This window comes from Vigna unguiculata, chromosome 2 (assembly GCF_004118075.2).
Source record: "Vigna unguiculata cultivar IT97K-499-35 chromosome 2, ASM411807v1, whole genome shotgun sequence".
NCBI lineage: Eukaryota > Viridiplantae > Streptophyta > Magnoliopsida > Fabales > Fabaceae > Vigna > Vigna unguiculata.
Window position 1 is genome coordinate 2,435,289 of NC_040280.1, and position 19,934 is coordinate 2,455,222.

Consider the following 19,934-nt stretch of genomic DNA (forward strand, 5'->3'; position numbering starts at 1 on the left):
TGAACTTACATGTGCAACACTTAATGGATGTTTAGAAGGTCCTACATGAGCATCACTTGAAGTTAAATAGAAAAAAAATCTAGTTTTGGCCAACCAAGCCTAGAATACTTGGGCCATATAATTTCCAGTCAAGGGGTAGCACTAGACCCCAAAAAAGTAGAAGTTATGCGCAATTGGCCTGTACCTAAGGATGTCATGGCCTTGAGGGAATTTTTGGGGTTAACGGGGTATTATCGAAGGTTTGTGCAAGGTTATGGAAAAATTGCTAAACCCTTGACACAATTATTATCTAAGGAAGGGTTTCACTGGACGGTAGAGGCTTAACAATCTTTGATGAGTTAAAAAGGGTTGTGGGACAACTTCCTATCTTAGCTGATGATAGAACTGACATGTAACAAGACTGAACAATACTTCTTTATTTGAACATGTTACTTCTCCTATCAATGTAACAGAAGAATGACCCAACCTTACAAGGATTCTAACATGATTTTACTCTTACAAACTGAGATAATCTAGTCCTTTTCCCAAAACCAACTACTAAACAACTATCCCCCCACTAAACCCCTAGTAAACTTATATAGGTCTGTACAGTTAAATTCCTAATTTTATAATAGCCTATTTCCCCCTACTTTTGTAGACGATACTGTATCTATCAGGTTCTTACTTCCTCGAAATTTTCTCAATGTTAGCACCTCATCCTCAAGCAAAGATATGACGAAGTGATAACAAAGACCAATATGTTTTATTTTAGAACGAAATGTGAATTCTTTGCCAGATGTATTGCACTTTGAGTATCACTATACAAAACACTCTTCTCAATAAATCAATTAAGAAACCTTGAAGCCATATCAATTTTTTACTAGCTTCAGTTAATGCTACATACTCAGCCTTTGTAGTGGATAAAACAACAATATTTTGTATCTATGACATCCAATTGACAGGAGTAGTACCAACAATGAAAATGTAACCAGTAGTACTTCTTTGGGGATCCATTTTACCTCCAAAGTTTGCATCTACACATAGCCTTGTATTTTTAATTCTCTTTTACTAAAGTACAAACATTTTTTTGTGGTGCCTCGTAGATATCTCAAAATTCATTTAATTGCTTCCCAATGAGCTTTACTAGGATTTGACATAATCCTGCTAACAATTGTCATTGCATGGCTAATGTTTGGCCATGTACATACCATCGCGTATATCAAACTTCCAACAGTTGAAGCATATGAAATTTTAGCCATGATTTCTCTTTCTTCATCTATTTGGGGTTATTGGTCCTTGGATAAACAAAAATGACTAGCCAAAGGTGTGTTAACTGGCTTGGCATCTTCCATGTTAAATCTATGCAAAACACGATTAATGTATTCTGCTTAAGATAATCAAAAAATTTCGTTTTGTTTATCTCATGTGATTTGCATTCCAAGGATCTTTTTGGCTGGACCCAAGATCTTCATGTGAAATGTTTTTGGCAGTTGCATCTTCAAGTTTAATTTCACCCATATTTGAACATGCTACTCACATATCATCAACATAAAGTAATATAATTATATCTCTTGAAGAAACAACAATAATCAGCATTGCACTTCTAGAAACCTCCCTTATGCATAATGTTTTCAAACTTCTTGTATGTCTTAGATCTTATTTCAAACCATACAAACTCTTATTTAATCTTCAAACCATATTCTTTTCTCCCTTCATCTAAAAAACCTTCAACATATAAATCTCTTCATCTAAGTCTCCATAAAGAAATGTACTCTTTACATCTAATTGCTCAAGGTAGAGAGCCCTTCACAAACAACAATACTTAAGATTGACTTGATAGTACTAAGTTTCACAACTAGAGCAAATATTTTTGTGTAGTCAATTCCTTCCTTTAGTTGAAATCATTTGAAAACTAATCGATCTTTGTATCTCTTAAAGCCATCATGATCCTCCTTTACTTAATACAACCATTTGTTGTGAAGTGTCTTTTTCCCTATAGGCATCTCTACTAGTAGTCATGTCTAATTGGATACTAAAGACTTCATCTCATCTTTCATAGCTTGTATGGTTTTAAACAGGTTTTAAACAAGCTCCAAGACAATGGTACAAGAAGTTTGAAAACTTCATGCACAAGGAAGGTTTCTAGAAGTTAGATGTTAACCATTATTATTTATTCAAGAGATATAATTCTAATTATATCATTTTGTTACTTTATGCCGATGATATGTTAGTAGCAAGTTCAAATATGGATGAAATTAAAAACTTGAAGATGCAATTGTCAAAAGAATTTAACATAAAGAACTTAGGTCCAATGAAAAAGATCCTTGGAAAGCAAATCACATGAGATAAGAAAAAAGAAATTTTGCAATTTTCTCAAGCAGAGTACATCAACTGTGTTTTGCACATTTAACATGGAAGATGTCAATCCAATTAGCATACCTTTGATTAGTCGTTTTTTGTTTATCCAAGGACCAATCACCACAAACAAATGAAGAAAGAGAATTCATGGCTAAAATTTCGTATGCTTTAACTATTGGAATTTTGATGTATGCGATGGTTAGTATGAGGTCGAACATTAGCCATGCAGTGAGAGTTGTTAGCAAGTTTATGTCAAATCCTAGTAAAACTCATTGGGAAGTAGTTAAATGGGTTTTGAGGTAACTATAAGACACTACAGTAAAATGTTTGTACTTTAGTAAAAGAGAATTAAAAGTACAAGACTACGTAGATGCAAACTTTAGAGGTGAAGTTGATAATCAAAGAAGTACTAGTTATTACATTTTTAATGTTGGTACTATAACTACTAGTTGGATGTCACAAATACAAAAAGATTGTTTCTTTATCTACTGTAGAGGTTGAGTATGTAACAAAAATAGAAGCTAGTAAAGAATTAATATGACTCTAAGGTTTGTTAACTGAGTTAATCCAGGGAACGGTTAAGTATCGTGATAGTCAGAGTGTAGTAAATTTGGCAAAGAATTCAACATTTCACTATAGAAAAAAACATTTGGTTTTTGTTACCACTTCATTGGATCTTTGCTTGAGGATGAGGAACATTAAGAATAAATCTAGGAAGTAAGAACCCAACATATATGTTGACAAAGGTAGTAACTATAGACAAATTAAAGTTATGCTCAACTTCAATTGGTTTGATAAAATAACATAGAAGATAAAGTTGTTGCATTGATCAAGGTGTGAAGACAAATTTAAATTAGTCTTCAAGTGGGAGATTGTTAGAATTGGTCAACAAAACAATTTTGGTGGAGATGTGCTAGAGAGAGAAATTAAAAACCAATAAAATGAAAGCATTACGTAAATATAGGAAATAAGATGTGAAATATTCTTTGCATTATGCATAAATACATGCACACATAGTATTATTACTCATTCAGAAAACAAAAACAGAGAGAAAAAGTAAAATAGTATTTATTTTTTCTAAGTTTATTTGGGTTGTGAGTTGAGTGTTTTACCCATCTTATAACTTTCTCTTTTAATATAAGATCTGCAACAACCCAAAGATGTAGACATAATTAACTGAACTCTGTTATCAATTTTGTGTGTGATTATTCTGCATTTATATTGTTTCCATAATTCTAATTCTAGGAAATGTGTTTTCCTTTTTAACATTGACACAGACATCCGACTCGATATAAATGTTGTCACACGTGTAATATCTTAAATGTAGGATATGGAAATACAAATTAATATATATTATCTCATTATGAATTATTTAAATGAACAATTAATATTTGCATATCCAAAATCATCTATAAACAAAGATAGTCAAATACAACAATCTAAACATATTATCACTTAAAACAAAAGTGAATTTAATCCATTTATCTAACATCTAAAAAGTGAAAAGATGATATATTTTATTTAAGATATTTTATCCCCTTCTTTATCATTATTATTGAAAAAGACACTTTAGTCAAAATTCATTTAAAGATAAATTAAAAACTTTAAAAAATTTCACATCATATGAAAATTTGATAGAAGATTAAATAAAAATATTCTTAATAATTTATATACAATATAAATATTTCTCATTGTATAGGATTTTTTCCTTGTTTCTATACTTGTAATAAAAACTTATAAAATAAGTTTGAGGTTTAGAAAATTACTCTATTTGTCCTTATTAACATTTTGTTAGAGTTCTCTTGTGTCAAAATTATGTCAAATATTAAAAAAATATCTTTTAAATTGGACATTTAATAAATACATGTCATACAAAAATATTGTATGTTTGTTGATGCTTAATACGTATAGACACATGGACACATTGTCTAAAGGACATATTCAACTTCATAATAAGCTAATGAGAAAAAAAATAATGACCTCAACACAAAAATTACAGAAGAAGTGTTTGATACTAAGTTGTTATATGTGCTTCATTTGTTGTTCTCTGTAGGAACTGGTGAATTCATTCGAAAAGAAAATTGTACAGGAGTTACCTACAAATGTTACTAACTATGAGTTGATCAATAACCTCACTTTAGAAAATAAACAAATTAAGGTACAAATCAAATACCAAGTATTTGAATTTTATGCATTGTTGTAATTATTTTTCTTTATTATTATCATTATTTTTTATGCTTTATAGGAACGCGTTAAATTGTTGGAAAAGAAATCTACTTCACAAGAGTTTCCTGTTAATCTTACTAACAATGAGTTTATCTACAAGCTTATTTCAGACAATGAACACCTTAAGGTACAATTTAAATAACGTTTTTGAAATTTATATTATTGTATATATTGTTACTGTTATATTTTACAGGAACAAATTAGTTCATTGGAAAAGAAAATTACACCAGAGTTTACTGTTAATGCTGTTGACACAATCAACAAATTTGCCTCGGAAAATGAACATTTAAAGGTACAAATTAACATTAGTTATCTTTTATTTAATCTAAAATATTTAATAGCATATTTGGTATCTATATTTATAATAACATTACAAGAAAATATTATATTATTGACAAAATTTTAATGGTAGAAAAAAATTTGTCAATAAAAAAATATTTATTGACGAATTTTACCGATAAAAAAAAAATGTTAGTAAAATAGAATCTACTTATGGATTTTAGAATTTTAATTATCGAAAGATACTCCAATCACTAATCGATCTATGGATAATGTATAACTTTTATTATCTATGGATATTTTCATAAGCAAAATGGATGTCAAAGTTTCCACTTTAGCTTTAAATATGTGAAGGTAAACTTCGTTGGTAATTGAATTTTTAAAAAATCTTTTAGTAATTGAATTTTTGAAAGTTTGTAGATAACTGTATTTTTTTAAAATATGTCAGTAATCTTGCTTTACTGACGAAATTTTGTGCTTATTGATGGATTTTGTCCATTGATAAATTCAATTTTTTTTTAATATAATGATTCAATGTTTCCTTTTTATTTTTATTTTTTCTCAATGTGATACAATGTTTTAAAATGGCTTAATGTGGTTCTTTTCGTTAAATCAATGTTAACCTAGTTTATAAATGATGAGCTGACATTTACAAATACAATCATCCACTCTTTTTACATTTTATTGTCCAATATCCCAAGGGCAAAAGGGGAAATGATATTAACATTAATTTAATGGAATGATCACATTTACTCTTACATATATATATATATATATATATATATATATATATATATATATATATATATATATATCGTCCATGTCTATACAAGAGGCGAAGGGAATTAACCCAGCAAGGATAGTATCTAAATCAAAATCAGATACCAACGAATACATTCCATTTTTTAACATACAAAGCAAGATAGTAAAAAAGAATCCTCGAAAAATAATACGAGAAATTCGAAAGAACTCATATACGGAACGAGGGCGACCCGTGGAAATACATCAGTTTCTTACTCGTGCAAAGGAACTATTTCTTGGCAACTTGGACAACTTATAACGAATATATATATATATATATATATATATATATATATATATATATATATATATATATATATATATATATATATAGAGAGAGAGAGAGAGAGAGAGAGAGAGAGAGACCACATTAAGTAAAAAATAAATAGAAAAAATATTGAGTTAAAAATAGAGAGAAAACACTGAATTATTAATACAATGTTATTAAACCAATGCAAAAACATCCTTTGAACTCATGTCCTTTATGTTCATGACATTTTCATGTTATCTAATTCAACTTCCTTTTCTCTTGGTTGTTGTTGCCAGCCACAATACTCACAACCTTCTTCGTCACGCCACCAAGCTTGCTCTCTTGCATTATCTCTTCGTCACCAATATCGCTCTCGTCTTTCTCCATCTTCTCACCCACACTCGAGGTCTCGTAATACCAATGGCCTTCATCGTCATGCCATTGTTCCCAACACACCACCTTTGCAAGCTTCTCATCTCATTTCTTCTGTAAGTTTTTTGCCATCACTGCATTTAGGGTGTTTTACTAATTATATTTTTCTTTACCCTGAGATGTTACTATTGGCAATACTTGCCATAAGTTATTTGTTGCTCATTGTTGAAAAAATTCGTAGCTAAAATGTACATAATTTGTGTTAAAAATATGCTTAAAATGTATTTCATTTTCTTTGTCTTATATGGTAGAGATCTCACATTAATTAGAGATAAAACAGATTTACACTATATAAGTGGTGTAAAACTCACCTTACTAATCAGTTTTATAATGTGGAGTTAGACTTAAAGTCCGTTTTCTAATATTAGAATATGAAAACAAAGAGCAAATTAGTTTAATAATGTTGAGTTAGACTTAAAATCTACTTTCTAATATTATAATAGAAAAGCAAAGAGAAAATGACATATTTGAGTGTTTTCATTTGTAATGTTAGACATGAGTATTTCAAACATGTACATGCACATGACAACTTAAAATGTTATTTGAATAAGTCGATGTTTAGGAGTGTAAAATTTTCATATAATTATTGGTGATATTAAAACATGATGTAGACTTAATGATCAAAATCAATTCCATGGAATATGATATCTTATCCATAGGATAGGTGGTCTTAAATTGATATAAGAAGAAGATTTTGTGAACAACAATAATAAATACACAACAAATAAAACCATAAGATTAATAGACTATGAAATGTAAATGAAAAATTAGAAAGAAAAAATATAAAAAGGAAAAAAAATGGTAGAATTCATGGATCACTTCTTATGAATAAGAATGGGTATGAAAATCATTTTGTAATCCATTGATTCTCGATCAAACAATGAAAGATATTATAAAAAGGAACATTAATATTAAACACCTCTTGAATGGAATCTGAAGATAGATGCAATAGAGAATCATGACTTGAATTTAAGAAATTCAAAATATGACTCATAATTGATAAATTCATATCTCTGAAAGAGAGGAAGCTCACAATAATTATTCTACAATTTCATTCCATCTACAATAACGAAGTTACAAAATTGTTGTCTCCAATCTACAAGCCCAAAAACAAAAAAAAAACAAAAAAGTTGTATATAATTAATTACTCGTTATTGTCGAATGTCAAAAGAATATATTTTTTGTCTTTATAGAAATTATGTAATAAAGTAGTTTCAATAAAAAATTAGTAACCACTTATACTTGATCAATAGTTTGGTAATGACATAATAAAAAAAGTTAGTTCCAAATTTTCCAAAGATATCCTTTAAAAGTAACTTAAAAACTTATAACTCTATTACAACTTATACTTCTAAGAAGTCTAACTATTTCTTTTAAAAAAACACTAAATAAGCAAAAAATGTACATAATCTATTTTATAATATTAATAACATAAGATTATATTAAAAAGTAATACACTAGCAAAAAAAAAATTACTACATTTTATAGTTCTTATTTATTTATCTTATTTTATTGTGCTAGAATTCTTCGATTCTCGGAATCTTTCTTAAGAATTATATATTTATTAAACAATATTTCATCCTTAGATGTTTACAATTATTAAGGAAAGAAAGAAAAAAAAGGAACATAATTAACTATTGAAATAATAATTAAATTATATATTCACCAATAATTTTAGTAAGGAACAAAATAACACAAAGTCATAACTTGAAATTGAATATTAACAAAATAATTCTTATAAAATTTACGTTAAAAGAGTTAGACAAATAAAATAGAAAATAAAAGAAAGAAAAGATAAAAAATATAAATCAAATAAAGAAACAAATAAAAAATTTTAAAATAATGATAAGCAAAATGGATTTATTTCACTATTTTTTTTTCAAGATAGGATTCATAGTTGATTTTTTAAATATTATTATTTAATTGATTTATGTCTTATATTTAAATATAATTAATATAAATTTTCAATTAATTTATTTTAGTTATTATTATATTATCTAAAATAACTTCACAATTAAAAGTAACAGTTTAGATTAATTATAGTGAATTTAATTAAAGTAACTTTTTAATTAAAGATTATTATGTCTAATCATATATTTTTTTATCTCTTTTATTAGGTTAAAAACTAATTAACAAAAGCAACTTATTGATTAAGTTTAATTAAAGTCTTGATAAAAAGTAACTTCTCAATTATTTACAAAAATTAATTCAATCACATTTGATTAAGTTTAATTAAAGTCTTGATCAAAAAGTAACTTCTCAATTATTTACAAAAATTAATTCAATCACATGAAAGTTTCTAATTTTAATCAAAGTATTTTTTCAATTAAAATTAAAAACCATTTAACTATGATATTTATCCTATATTGATTTAACACCGTGTTAACTTGTTACAATGAAAATTATTTTGTTTATTTGATTAAGAGATAAAAGACATAGATAAGAATAAGGGAAATCATTTTTTAACAATTAATTTTTAAATATTTTCTTTTACAACCTGAAATGATATCTTCTACGTGACTTTCTATTTTTTTATTTTCTCATTTTTCTATATTTCAAAACTATTTAGAATATACTACAAAAAATTGTCAAAATTTAGTTATTAAAATATCATTATCCTAAAAATAAATCACTGTAAGAATCAAAATAACAAATAATTTATTCCATCTAACCATAGAAGGAGTAGAAAATTGCAACAAAATCATCCTAAAGGTCTAAAACTCCATTAGAAGCAAAAATAATATAAGAATGGAAGAATAAAGAAAGGAGGATGTGGAAAAGAGAAAGACGGACGTGGATGGCAGGCCAAAATTACCACTTCTTTAATTCTATACTTTTTATAAATTTAATAATGTATTTTTATTTTAATATAAAAAAATTAAATTTTTTTGTTTATTATCATAAAATAACAGTAGACACATGTGTGTAGTGGCATGTGTTTGTATTACTTTTTCATATTATTGATTAAAGTTATAAAATTTTCTTTTGCAAAAATATATATAAATTTAATTAAAGTGACTAATAAATTTAAAAACTTTCAATTAAATTTTAATTAAAATTTTTAATTCAATTTTTACAATTTATTTTTTCTATTAAAAATATAAAAGATTATATGACGATAATTCTATAAAATATAAAATATAAAATGTAAAATGTAAGATCCTAGAAAATGACATTTTAAAAGTGATAGTGGTTTAAAAATAGTGAGACTCAATTATTTTAATATTAAAATGTTTTAGTATAAATAGAATTGTTATAAACGATATCTCGCCTAGGCGAGCCAGTCTCGCTTGAGCGAGAGTCACTCTCGTCTAAGCGAGACAGCTTAGCCTGAGCGAGAATTTGCCTAGAGTTTGGATTTTTCTCTGTTTCGAGCCTCGCTCAGGCGAGAATGACTCGCCTAAGCGAGAGAGCCCCTTTTGCATGGGCGAGACCTTCCAGCTTAGGTGAGAACCTCTGCAGTTGAGTGTTACTTTCTTGTTCTAATGGATGAAGCTATGTTTAAATATTAAAATGTGAACTTAGTTATGATATGCATGAATTGTTATGACTGATAATATGTGTGGTGAAATTTCAGGAAGTTGGCATATGAGAAGAAGTGGTTGAATTAGAATTTCAAGGGAAATTCAAAAGAGTATGTTAGTGTGTGTAAGGACGTGAGGACTCCGTATGGGTTGGTATCCTAAAACTCCAATAATCATTCACACCTAGATAGAGCATAATGGATTATGTCGTGAAGAGTAGCAGGAGGTCCTAGTCTTTGGACTTGATCAAGTCTTAAATGTGAAGGGGACTTACCCTGTGAGTGGTTGGGTGATAATCCCTTGTGTCCAAACTCTGCAGAGTTTGGGAACCTTCACAGGTGCAAGCCACCCAAAGATCCAATGTCGCTTACATAATCCAGATATCGAGTCTAGAGTAATATATCTGCATTGTCTTTGTGGTGGCCTATGTGATTATGGTGAAAATGAGAAAGATTGCATGATTTTTGTTTATAATTGAACTGTATGATTTCTTTAATCAAATTAGCTTACCCTTGCTTCTGTGTGTCTGTCTCGTGTTGTATGTTTCCTTTTGTGATGATCACCTATTCGGTGGAACAGATGTGGTTGCAGTGTCAAAGGCGCTTCTGGAGGATGAAGAGCCATCGTTTAAGTGTTGAGGATGAGGTTTCCAATGAGAGGTTTAGTAGTGATCAGTTTAAGTATATAGTTTGTTAGTTTAGTTTAAGTGATATATTTTTATAGTCATGTTTTTGTAAGATTGTATTAATATATTATGTACACTCAATTATCTGATTTGGAACCATGATGAAACTCCCTATTTTTATTAATTTTAAGATGCTAAAATTGCGATGTTACATAAAATATTATAAGATATCTTACTAAGATAATAATCTCATTATCTATTTAATAGTCTATCATCTTATTATAGAAAAATTTAATAACAAAAACTCAATTAAAAAATTTAATTTTTATGAAGTACTCAATAAATTATAAAAAATTAATAATAACACAATGGTATAGTTATGTTTAGGATAATGATATTTCAACAAAATTTTTTGACAAGTATTTGACAAAGGTGACGTGGCAGTGGTTTTTATAAATTTTAATTACGGAAAATTTTAGTTCGCACGTGCAGCGGAAAGAGAAACCAAAATGAAATTAAATGTCCGTTAGAGAGAGAAAGTGAAGAGAGAAAAGGGGGAAAGTGAGGCCGGTGGTTGCGAAGTGAGAAAGTGAAGAGAGAAAAGGGGGAAAGTGAGCCCGCCGGAGTTTGTGGTTGAGTGAAAGTGAGATTCCGGCAACCATTTCGCCGGGGGGGTGGTGGAGGCTCGTTATCAGGGAATGCGAGAAAGATAGAGAGCAAGAGGGATAAAGCGAGAACGAGAATGAGAGAGTGAGAGGAGTTAAGCATTGCAGATTAGTGGTGGATAATTGCATTCATTGACACCGTTTGGGTGGGCTACCGGAGACAGGTCGTAGAAGAAGTCATCGACGACAAGGACTTCGTCATTCCAAGCGTACAATCGAACCTTTGGCGGAGCCCATTTAACACGCCGATGTGGGGAGTAACGACGCTGTATGTGGGGAGTTGGAGCAAAGTTTTTGGAATAAAGCTGCAGGACAAGCAATAAAACTTTATTTAAAAGTGGTTAATACCTCATTCCAATTTCATTCGTTAAGAAAAAAAATTAATTTTCATGACCCAACTCTAATTGAATTAATTAAGTGGGAGTAGTAGCCTCACAGGACCCCAAGTATAAACCTGATAGAAAAGCGGGGAGTAACTCGCAACTAAGTGGGGAGTACACATGAACTTTTGCAATACTGCTTCAATATTGAATAAACACTATTCTTAAGTTGCCTTTTTCGACCATTGACCATCAAGTATCTCAATCACGAGGTGTAATGGACCAATTTAAATTGAATTAACGGAAGTATGTGGATTTAATATGTGCACACAACTGTATAAACAGGTGACGCCGATGTGGGGAGTAAGGACGCTGTATGTGGGGAGTTGAAGCAAGTTTTCTGAACAAAACTGCAGGACAAACCAGTAAACGTAATTAAAATGTGGTAAATACGTTATTCCTATTTCATTCCTTAAGAAATAAATTACTTTGCATGACCCAAGCGTTATCCATTTTAATTCAATTAATTTAATATGACTGTACCCTCACAGAACTCCAAGTATAAACTTGATAGAAAAGCGGGGAGTAACTCGCAACTAAGTGGGGAGTAGACTTGAACTTTTGCAATACTGCTTCAACATTAAATAAACACTATTCTTAAGTCGTCTTTTCCGACCATTGACCATCAAGTATCTCAATCACAAGGTGTAATGGACCAATTTAAATTGAATTAACGGAAGTATGTGGATTTAATATGTGCACACAACTGTATAAACAGGTGACGCCGATGTGGGGAGTAAGGACGCTGTATGTGGGGAGTTGAAGCAAAGTTTTCTGAACAAAACTGCAGGACAAACCAGTAAACGTAATTAAAATGTGGTAAATACGTTATTCCTAATTCATTCCTTAAGAAATAAATTACTTTGCATGACCCAAGAGTTATCCATTTTCAATTCAATTAATTTAATATGACTGTACCCTCACAGAACCCCAAGTATAAACCTGATAGAAAAGCGGGGAGTAACTCGCAACTAAGTGGGGAGTAGACTTGAACTTTTGCAATACTGCTTCAACATTGAATAAACACACTTCTTAAGTCGCCTTTTCCGACCATTGACCATCAAGTATCTCAATCACGAGGTCTAATGGACCAATTAAAATTGAATTAACGGAAGTGTGTGGATTTAATATGTACACACAACTGTATAAACAGCTCACGCCGATGTGGGGAGTAAGGACGCTGTATGTGGGGAGTTGGAGCAAAGTTTTTGGAATAAAGCTGTAGGACAAGCAAGAAAACTTTATTTAAAAGTGGTAAATACCTTATTCCTATTTCATTCGTTAAGAAAAAAATAATAATTTTCATGACCCAACTCTAATTAGGAGTGTAGCCTCAATGGACCCCAAGTAAAAACCTATTACAAAAAAGGGGAGTTACTCACCCCTATTTGGGAAGTACTGTTGGACTTTTTCAATAGTGCTTCCACGTTGAATAAAAACTCTTCTTAAATCGCCTTAGTCGAGCAATGGCCATGATGTAACTCAATGACGAAGTTAATCACGAAGTCCAGTACACCAATTAACATTGCATTTGCTAAATTTTGTGCTTTTTCAACTACACAAACCGGTAAAAAACATTTGACGCAGATATGGGGACTTATGCATACATTTGTGGGGAGTAAAGGCAAACTTTTTTAACAAAATTGCAGAAAAAGCGAACACAATTAATAAAATGTGTAAACACATCATTTGTGTTTGATTTTGCCCAACAAATATTCCTTTCCATTATCCATTCCCAAATCAAGTAATTTGGTTGGAGTGTAGACTTACTAGAGGCAAAATTCAAACCTGTAATGGTAAGTGGGGAGTTAAGTGCAACTACTTGGGGAGTGGAGTTCAACTTAATCAGTACTGCTTGCATCTTGTACACAATTTTATTTAAATCTCCTTATTGGAGCATAAACAATTATGCAAATTATTGACGAAGTTCAAACCTCCAATTAACACTGCTTTCACTGAATTTTGTGCTTTTTAAACTCCACAATCATGCGTAAAACATGTCACGCAGATGTGGGGAGTTATGCATATATGTTTGGGGAGTTGGGGCAAAATTTTCTAACATATATGTTTGGGGAGTTTGGGCAAACTTTTCTAACAAAGCTGCAAAAAAAACCCAATACAATGATTTTAAATTTAGTAAATACATCAATAATATTCGATTCAGTCAGACATATATTGCTTCCAATTATCCAAATCCAACCCAATTAATTTTTCGGTACTGTAGGCAAACAAGAACCAAAATAAAGACATCAAACCAATGCGGGGAGTTAGGACAAAATATGTGGGGAGTAGAGTTAATGATTATGATAACTGCATATGGATAGTCGAGACTTTCTATACATTTCCTTTTACGATCGATGATGATTCATTCAATAAGTGACAAAGGCATTTCCCTCATCAAACCTACATTCATAACGAAACCCTAAAAATCAAATACATGACATCGTTGAACAACCTCATATTCATAACCTGCCAGTAACGAAACCCTAGAAATCAAATACAAATGACGTAACTGCCAAAAATTTTACAATACAGACAACAACAAACGAGGACACAGATACGGACTTAGAAAACATGGGGTTTCTTCAAAATTTTCAAGTACCCACACCTCTATAACAGACAACACCGAACGGGAAAAATGTGTTCTCAAAAATTCACTAACATTCACCATAACACCACCAAATCACTTTTCCCCAACAACATCAAAAACCAACATGTAGAAAACCAACTTGTTCGCAAAAGAAGTCAAAACTTGACGAAAACGACAATAACTTCATCATCAACCAACACATTACGCAAATGTCAAATGGGACCAAAAGAAACTTACAATGCAACGAACACGACCACCAAATGGTTCCCGCCGACCAAGCAACGTGGACCCAGACTTCGCAAAACACTACCCACTCCAAAACCTTCGTCTTGTGGATGATAGGGAGAGTCTTCGCTTTCCCTGATAACGAGCCTCCACCCCCCAGCGAAATGGTTGCCGGAATCTCACTTTCACTCAACCACAAACTCCGGCGGGCTCACTTTCCCCCTTTTCTCTCTTCACTTTCTCACTTCGCAACCACCGGCCTCACTTTCTCCCTTTTCTCTCTTCACTTTCTCTCTCTAATGGACATATAATTTCATTTTGGTTTCTCTTTCCGCTGCACGTGCGAACTAAAATTTTTCGTAATTAAAATTTATAAAAACTGCTGCCACGTCACCTTTGTCAAATACTTGTCAAAATTTTTTGTTGAAATATCATTATCCTTATGTTTATAACAACACAAAATACTAACCTTAACATTAATCATAATAAAAGTAGTTAGAAATGTATTAATATTAATGTATAGATGATGAATGAAAAGATAAATATATAAGAATACTTACAAATCGTGATTTATATTAAAATAAATAAATAAATAATAAATACCATTTCCAAATCTTTGACTTTATTTTTATATTTATCCCATTAAGAACACGTCATTCACGAAACGCCGCCGTGAAACCGGCAACGAACATTCCATTTTTTACAGACAAAATGTCGTGAATTCAAAGCTAAAATCAGAATCAGTGTTAGAAAATAAGATACACTAAATTATAATTTTGATCTTCTATCATTTTTATCCGCGATTTGATCTTACTCCCACTTTATTTTTCAAACATTTTATTCTTCACGTTTTAAAATATAGTACGATTATTCCATTCAAATGATTAATCTGTTTAATTCAGAATTCAATTACATCTATCACCATAAATATTATGTTATTCTTTGTTAATTATACTTAAACCTTCACCTTTATAACAACTTGTACAATAAAACATATTATGGAAATTAAATTTAAATTCTAACAAGAAAATGGCATAAATAATATACATATACACAGAAGTAAATTATTTCTCACTAGATTTTCTTAAATTACGTTTACCTTCTTTGCTTTTTATTTACTATTATAATTATCTTTTTTTCATAAAAATAGACCGTGTAATGTAAAATGCAATTTGTTTTATATAAACAATTTTTAAAAAGAATAGAATTAGTTTCATAGAGAAAATATCATGAATATCAATATAATTTATGATCTTAAAATAGGACTCAAAATTAAAAATTATACTATAATCACAGAAGAAAAATAGAAAAAGTAAATAAATAAAATCACATGTGAGATCTTTCAGAAACCAGATTTTGAATTTAGAAAGAAAATCTTTTTACATGAAATTTCGTGAATTTACAATTGTTTTTTCCTTTTCATTCTGGTACTAATTAATGATAGAGAAAAATATGAAGGTAACAGAGTCAAACGACAGCGTTGCGAGATTCTTCTTCTTCAAAGCACTGCTCTGTGATTTCTCCCAAGCAGACCCTCCATTATCACTTTCTTCTTGTACTCCTCCGAATCCAAATCCACCTCGTTGGACGACGTCGTTTTGGGGTTTCCGTCGTCGTTTAGGCCACCAATTTTCCCCAAACGCGGAGCACAGTAGAGCCACACCGAAGTGCAGAGAATGGCACATAAACGACCCCAGAATATCATAATCACCAAAGTTACCACCACCACCGACATGCCTAAAACACCGTCGTTTCGTGCCTTCTTAACTGTCGTTTGCATTCGCACCGCCGTCGACGGCAGCCGCCGCGCCTGCCGTTTTGCTTGAGCAGGAGAACCTCTCCCCTGTTGACGCGTGTCCTCTGCGTTGTTCTTTAAACCGTGTCTTGTCTGGAACATAGTTTAAGAATATAACGAGTTGAGAACATCGAATTTATCGAAATCGGTAAATAATTGAAAAAGAATAATTATTACTCCAGTCCCAATTTATTTTAATGGAGGGAAATTAAATTTTTTAATATCGATAATGTATAGTCACTAACATTTCTTTATTTAAAGATTTGACTTGCATAGTTTAATTACTCTAATAATAATAAATTAGTATTATTATTATAATTATTTAAGTTCAACTATTCAAAAAAATCGTATTTTGTCACGATATAATTTTTATTTTGTATGCATTTTACCAATCCATTAAATGTGTAACAAGGTTGAATGTAAATATATATATATATATATATATATATATATATATATATATATATATATATATGAGGTAAACTCATTTTATTATCAAGTTTTACAAATTTGATCTTTTTGATGGTATTTTATTAGCTATTAACTTTTTAAAAAAACTTGTTATCACAATTAATAAATTGAAAAATGTGTAAAAAAATGGAAAATATAATGTTACAAAAGCAAAATGAAAATTTGATAAGATGATGATTAGAATAAATACCTGTGTGGGGGTATAATAGGGTGTGGCGGGTGGCTGAGTGGACGGCGGAGGGTTGGTGGTTGCCGGAGACTGAGGCTTATGAGGAAGAGTTGACTTTGACTTGACCTTGGAATAATGAGCATGCTGAGAGTGAATTGAAGCTTCAAACGGCACCGTTTTGTGAGATGATTTCTTGGTGAATCGAATTCTTAGCCATGAAAAACAACTTGTGGTAGTAGTTTTGTTCTTCCTCTTTTTCTTCTTGATGTTTGAGACAGGAATAGTAGAGGGTTTTGTGGGAGAAGATTCGAAGGCATGGGAAGAGCCAAAACAACATAGAAAAAGAGAGGTTTTGGATTTGGCCATGGAAACAGAGAGGGTGAGAAAGAAGGATTTGATGAGATTAGTGGGTGATGAACATGGTTATTAGAATGATGAAGAAGAAGAAGATGAAGGGTTATTGAGAATAGAAATATGGTTAGTGATGGTGTTGCAATTGAAAGCATGGTAATTAAAATAATGATGAGGTAGGAAATGGTTTTGTTTGATATATAATGTTAATTAGGGTTTTGGGATGGAAGACTTTAGACTTTTAACGAGTCCAAATCTTCTTCACACGTTTACACCTTCCTCACGTTTCATCATGCATTCAATCTTTTAATTTATCTTTGAAGGCTTCTCTAAGGTGCTTATGCCTTACGTGCATGCACACAAATGTGTAGTCATCACATGGTAAAAACCATAAGAATGTAATTAGTTATAGTTGGCTTGACCACAAAAACAATTGTGTAGGTACATGTTGGTAAACATTAATGGAAGTCAAGTTTTTCTAACTTCTCTCTTTTTTTTTTCTTTTTTTTTCACTAATAGGAAAACTTATTTGTGATCCCATTAATGAGTTTTAGTATGTAAATATTTCTTTACTAGTTTGCAAAATTTACTTAAAATAAAGTTACATAAAACTCTAGTTTTCAAGACTTTTATGTTTTTTCCATTGTTTAAAACTATTTGTTCTTTTGTTCCTAAGATAGGATTTTATCATATTTTTATATAAGAGAAATTAATATAATATAGCATGCATATATATATATATATATATATAACAACTCAACAAAATAATTTTTTTTGTTACGTAAAATATTCATTATGATAAACAATAATTAGTTTTAATTATTTTATTTACCAAAACAATTTTTATATATACATATATATATATATATATATATATATATATATATATATTATTTATTTTAACTATTATATATTACAAATATTTTTTTACAATTTGGACATTAAACTTAAAAAAAAAAGGATTGCTTTCTATAATACATTTTTTAACCACTATAGTAATTAAAATAATAAAAATATGATATCTACTTAAAATAATTAGGTTTAATTAATCGTATAGTACCCAGTTTGTGGCTAGTGTGTCAAATAGGTACCCAATTTTAAAAAAGTGTCAATTGCATCCCAACTTTTGAAAATTGTTTCAATTAGGTCCCTTTCAAACAGAGTTGACTAATGCCGTTAATCAACGTGCCACGTGTCAATATGTGATTTTTTTGATTTTTTTTTAAAAATTAATTTTTTTTTTAATTTTTTAATTTTTTTTAATTTTTTTAAAAAATAAAAATAAAAATGCCACGTGTCAAGTTCCTGTGTGTGACACGTGGCATTGTCAGTGCCACGTGGCATTGTAATGTCACGTGTCAAATGTCATTGTGTTGATTTCGATTTAGTCCCCATTTATGTTTTTTCGTTTCAATTTAGTACCTACTTATGTGTATTTGATTCAATTTTGACCTAATAATTTTTAATAATTAAAATATTTTTTTATAAAATTAAAAGTAATTAAGTATAAAAGTTTTACAAAAATTAAGTATTTGATATTTATATTAAAATTTAGTGGTAAAAGTCATTTTATTAAGTCATTTTTAATAAATAAAAAATTAGTATAACATTCATACCAATAAAAATCTTGATTTAAAATTAGTAAGAGACAATATTGTTCTATTTTGGAAAAAAAAATAAAAATTAACAAAACATGAGTACTTAATAAAAAAGTAATTAATAAAGTAATATGTTAAAAAGTCGTTTTTAATAAAAAATATTAGTATAACATTTATACAAATAATAAATTTGGTCTGAAATTGAGAGAAACATTATAACTATTAGTACTTAATTTTGTAAATATATTTATACTTAATTAATTTTAATCTTATAAAAAATGGATTACAAAAATATTTTAATTATTAAAAAAAAATTGGGACAACATTGAATCAGATACACATACTTAGGTACTAAATTGAAACAAAAAGACATATATGGGGACTAAAATACTATACGATTAAAGAAAACCATTTTAAAATATGTAATATAAAATGTGTAAGGCCCGGTTTTATTTCTGTCCTAATGTTTAAGGGTTGGCCTTAATCTGTTGGGCCTAAGGACTGACCCATAGGGTGCTAAGGCCGTAAAGCTGCTAGGGTTTCCAATTCTGATTCATTCTTGCAAAACAGAACCCTAAGCGCTACCTCCTTCCTTTCAGAACACTCTGCTAGGGCTTGACTCCGATCTTGGCCAAAGATTTCTCGACTCAGTTTTGTTTTTCGCTCCATGTAAGTGTTTCTCAAGCTCGTACCTGTACTCCCTGAAGCTTATTTTCGTGTTCTTCCTGTTAGGGTTCCATAGTAACTTTGTTCTTTCACTGCCCCGCTGTTCTTCCAGTTTCTGAGACTGCTTCTCGGACTGTTGCACTCCGCAATTGGTGTTGAGGTCTCGTATAAGCCCTTTCCAGGTAAGGGAAGCTAGGGTTCGTGTTTCTAGTCATTTTTAGCTTGCTATAATATTATTGTATGATTTTGTGGACTGTATGCTACTATGATTTGATGAAAATGTCGTTGTGGCCTTTGGGTTTGATGTTTGCATGACTGTTGTGTGGATGAACAGTGGCGGGCACTGGTTTTCTCGCCCAAGCGAGCATGCCTCGCCTAGGCGAGACTAATAGAGGCTCACCCAAACATTTCTTTTTTAGCGAGGTGCAGTCTCGCTGAGGCGAGAAGGGGCTCGCCTGAGTGAGACATAGCAGAACCCATTGTTTCCCTGTCATGCTCTCGCCTAGGCGAGAAGGGTTTTGCCTGAGCGAGAGGGCCTCTCTCGCCTGAG

General features: G+C 30.4%; 1 protein-coding gene across 1 annotated transcript; it reads right to left on the bottom strand.

The window, feature by feature from the left end:
• Positions 1–15,674: 15,674 nt before the first annotated feature.
• Positions 15,675–17,298, bottom strand: LOC114174021 (uncharacterized protein At5g23160). The gene is made up of 2 exons (XM_028058753.1): positions 16,791–17,298; positions 15,675–16,222 (listed from the first exon to the last, which is right to left on the bottom strand). Exons 1-2 carry the CDS (start codon positions 17,133–17,135, stop codon positions 15,833–15,835), a joined length of 735 nt encoding a protein of 244 aa, XP_027914554.1. The 5' UTR covers positions 17,136–17,298; the 3' UTR covers positions 15,675–15,832.
• Between the last annotated feature and the right edge of the window lie 2,636 nt (positions 17,299–19,934).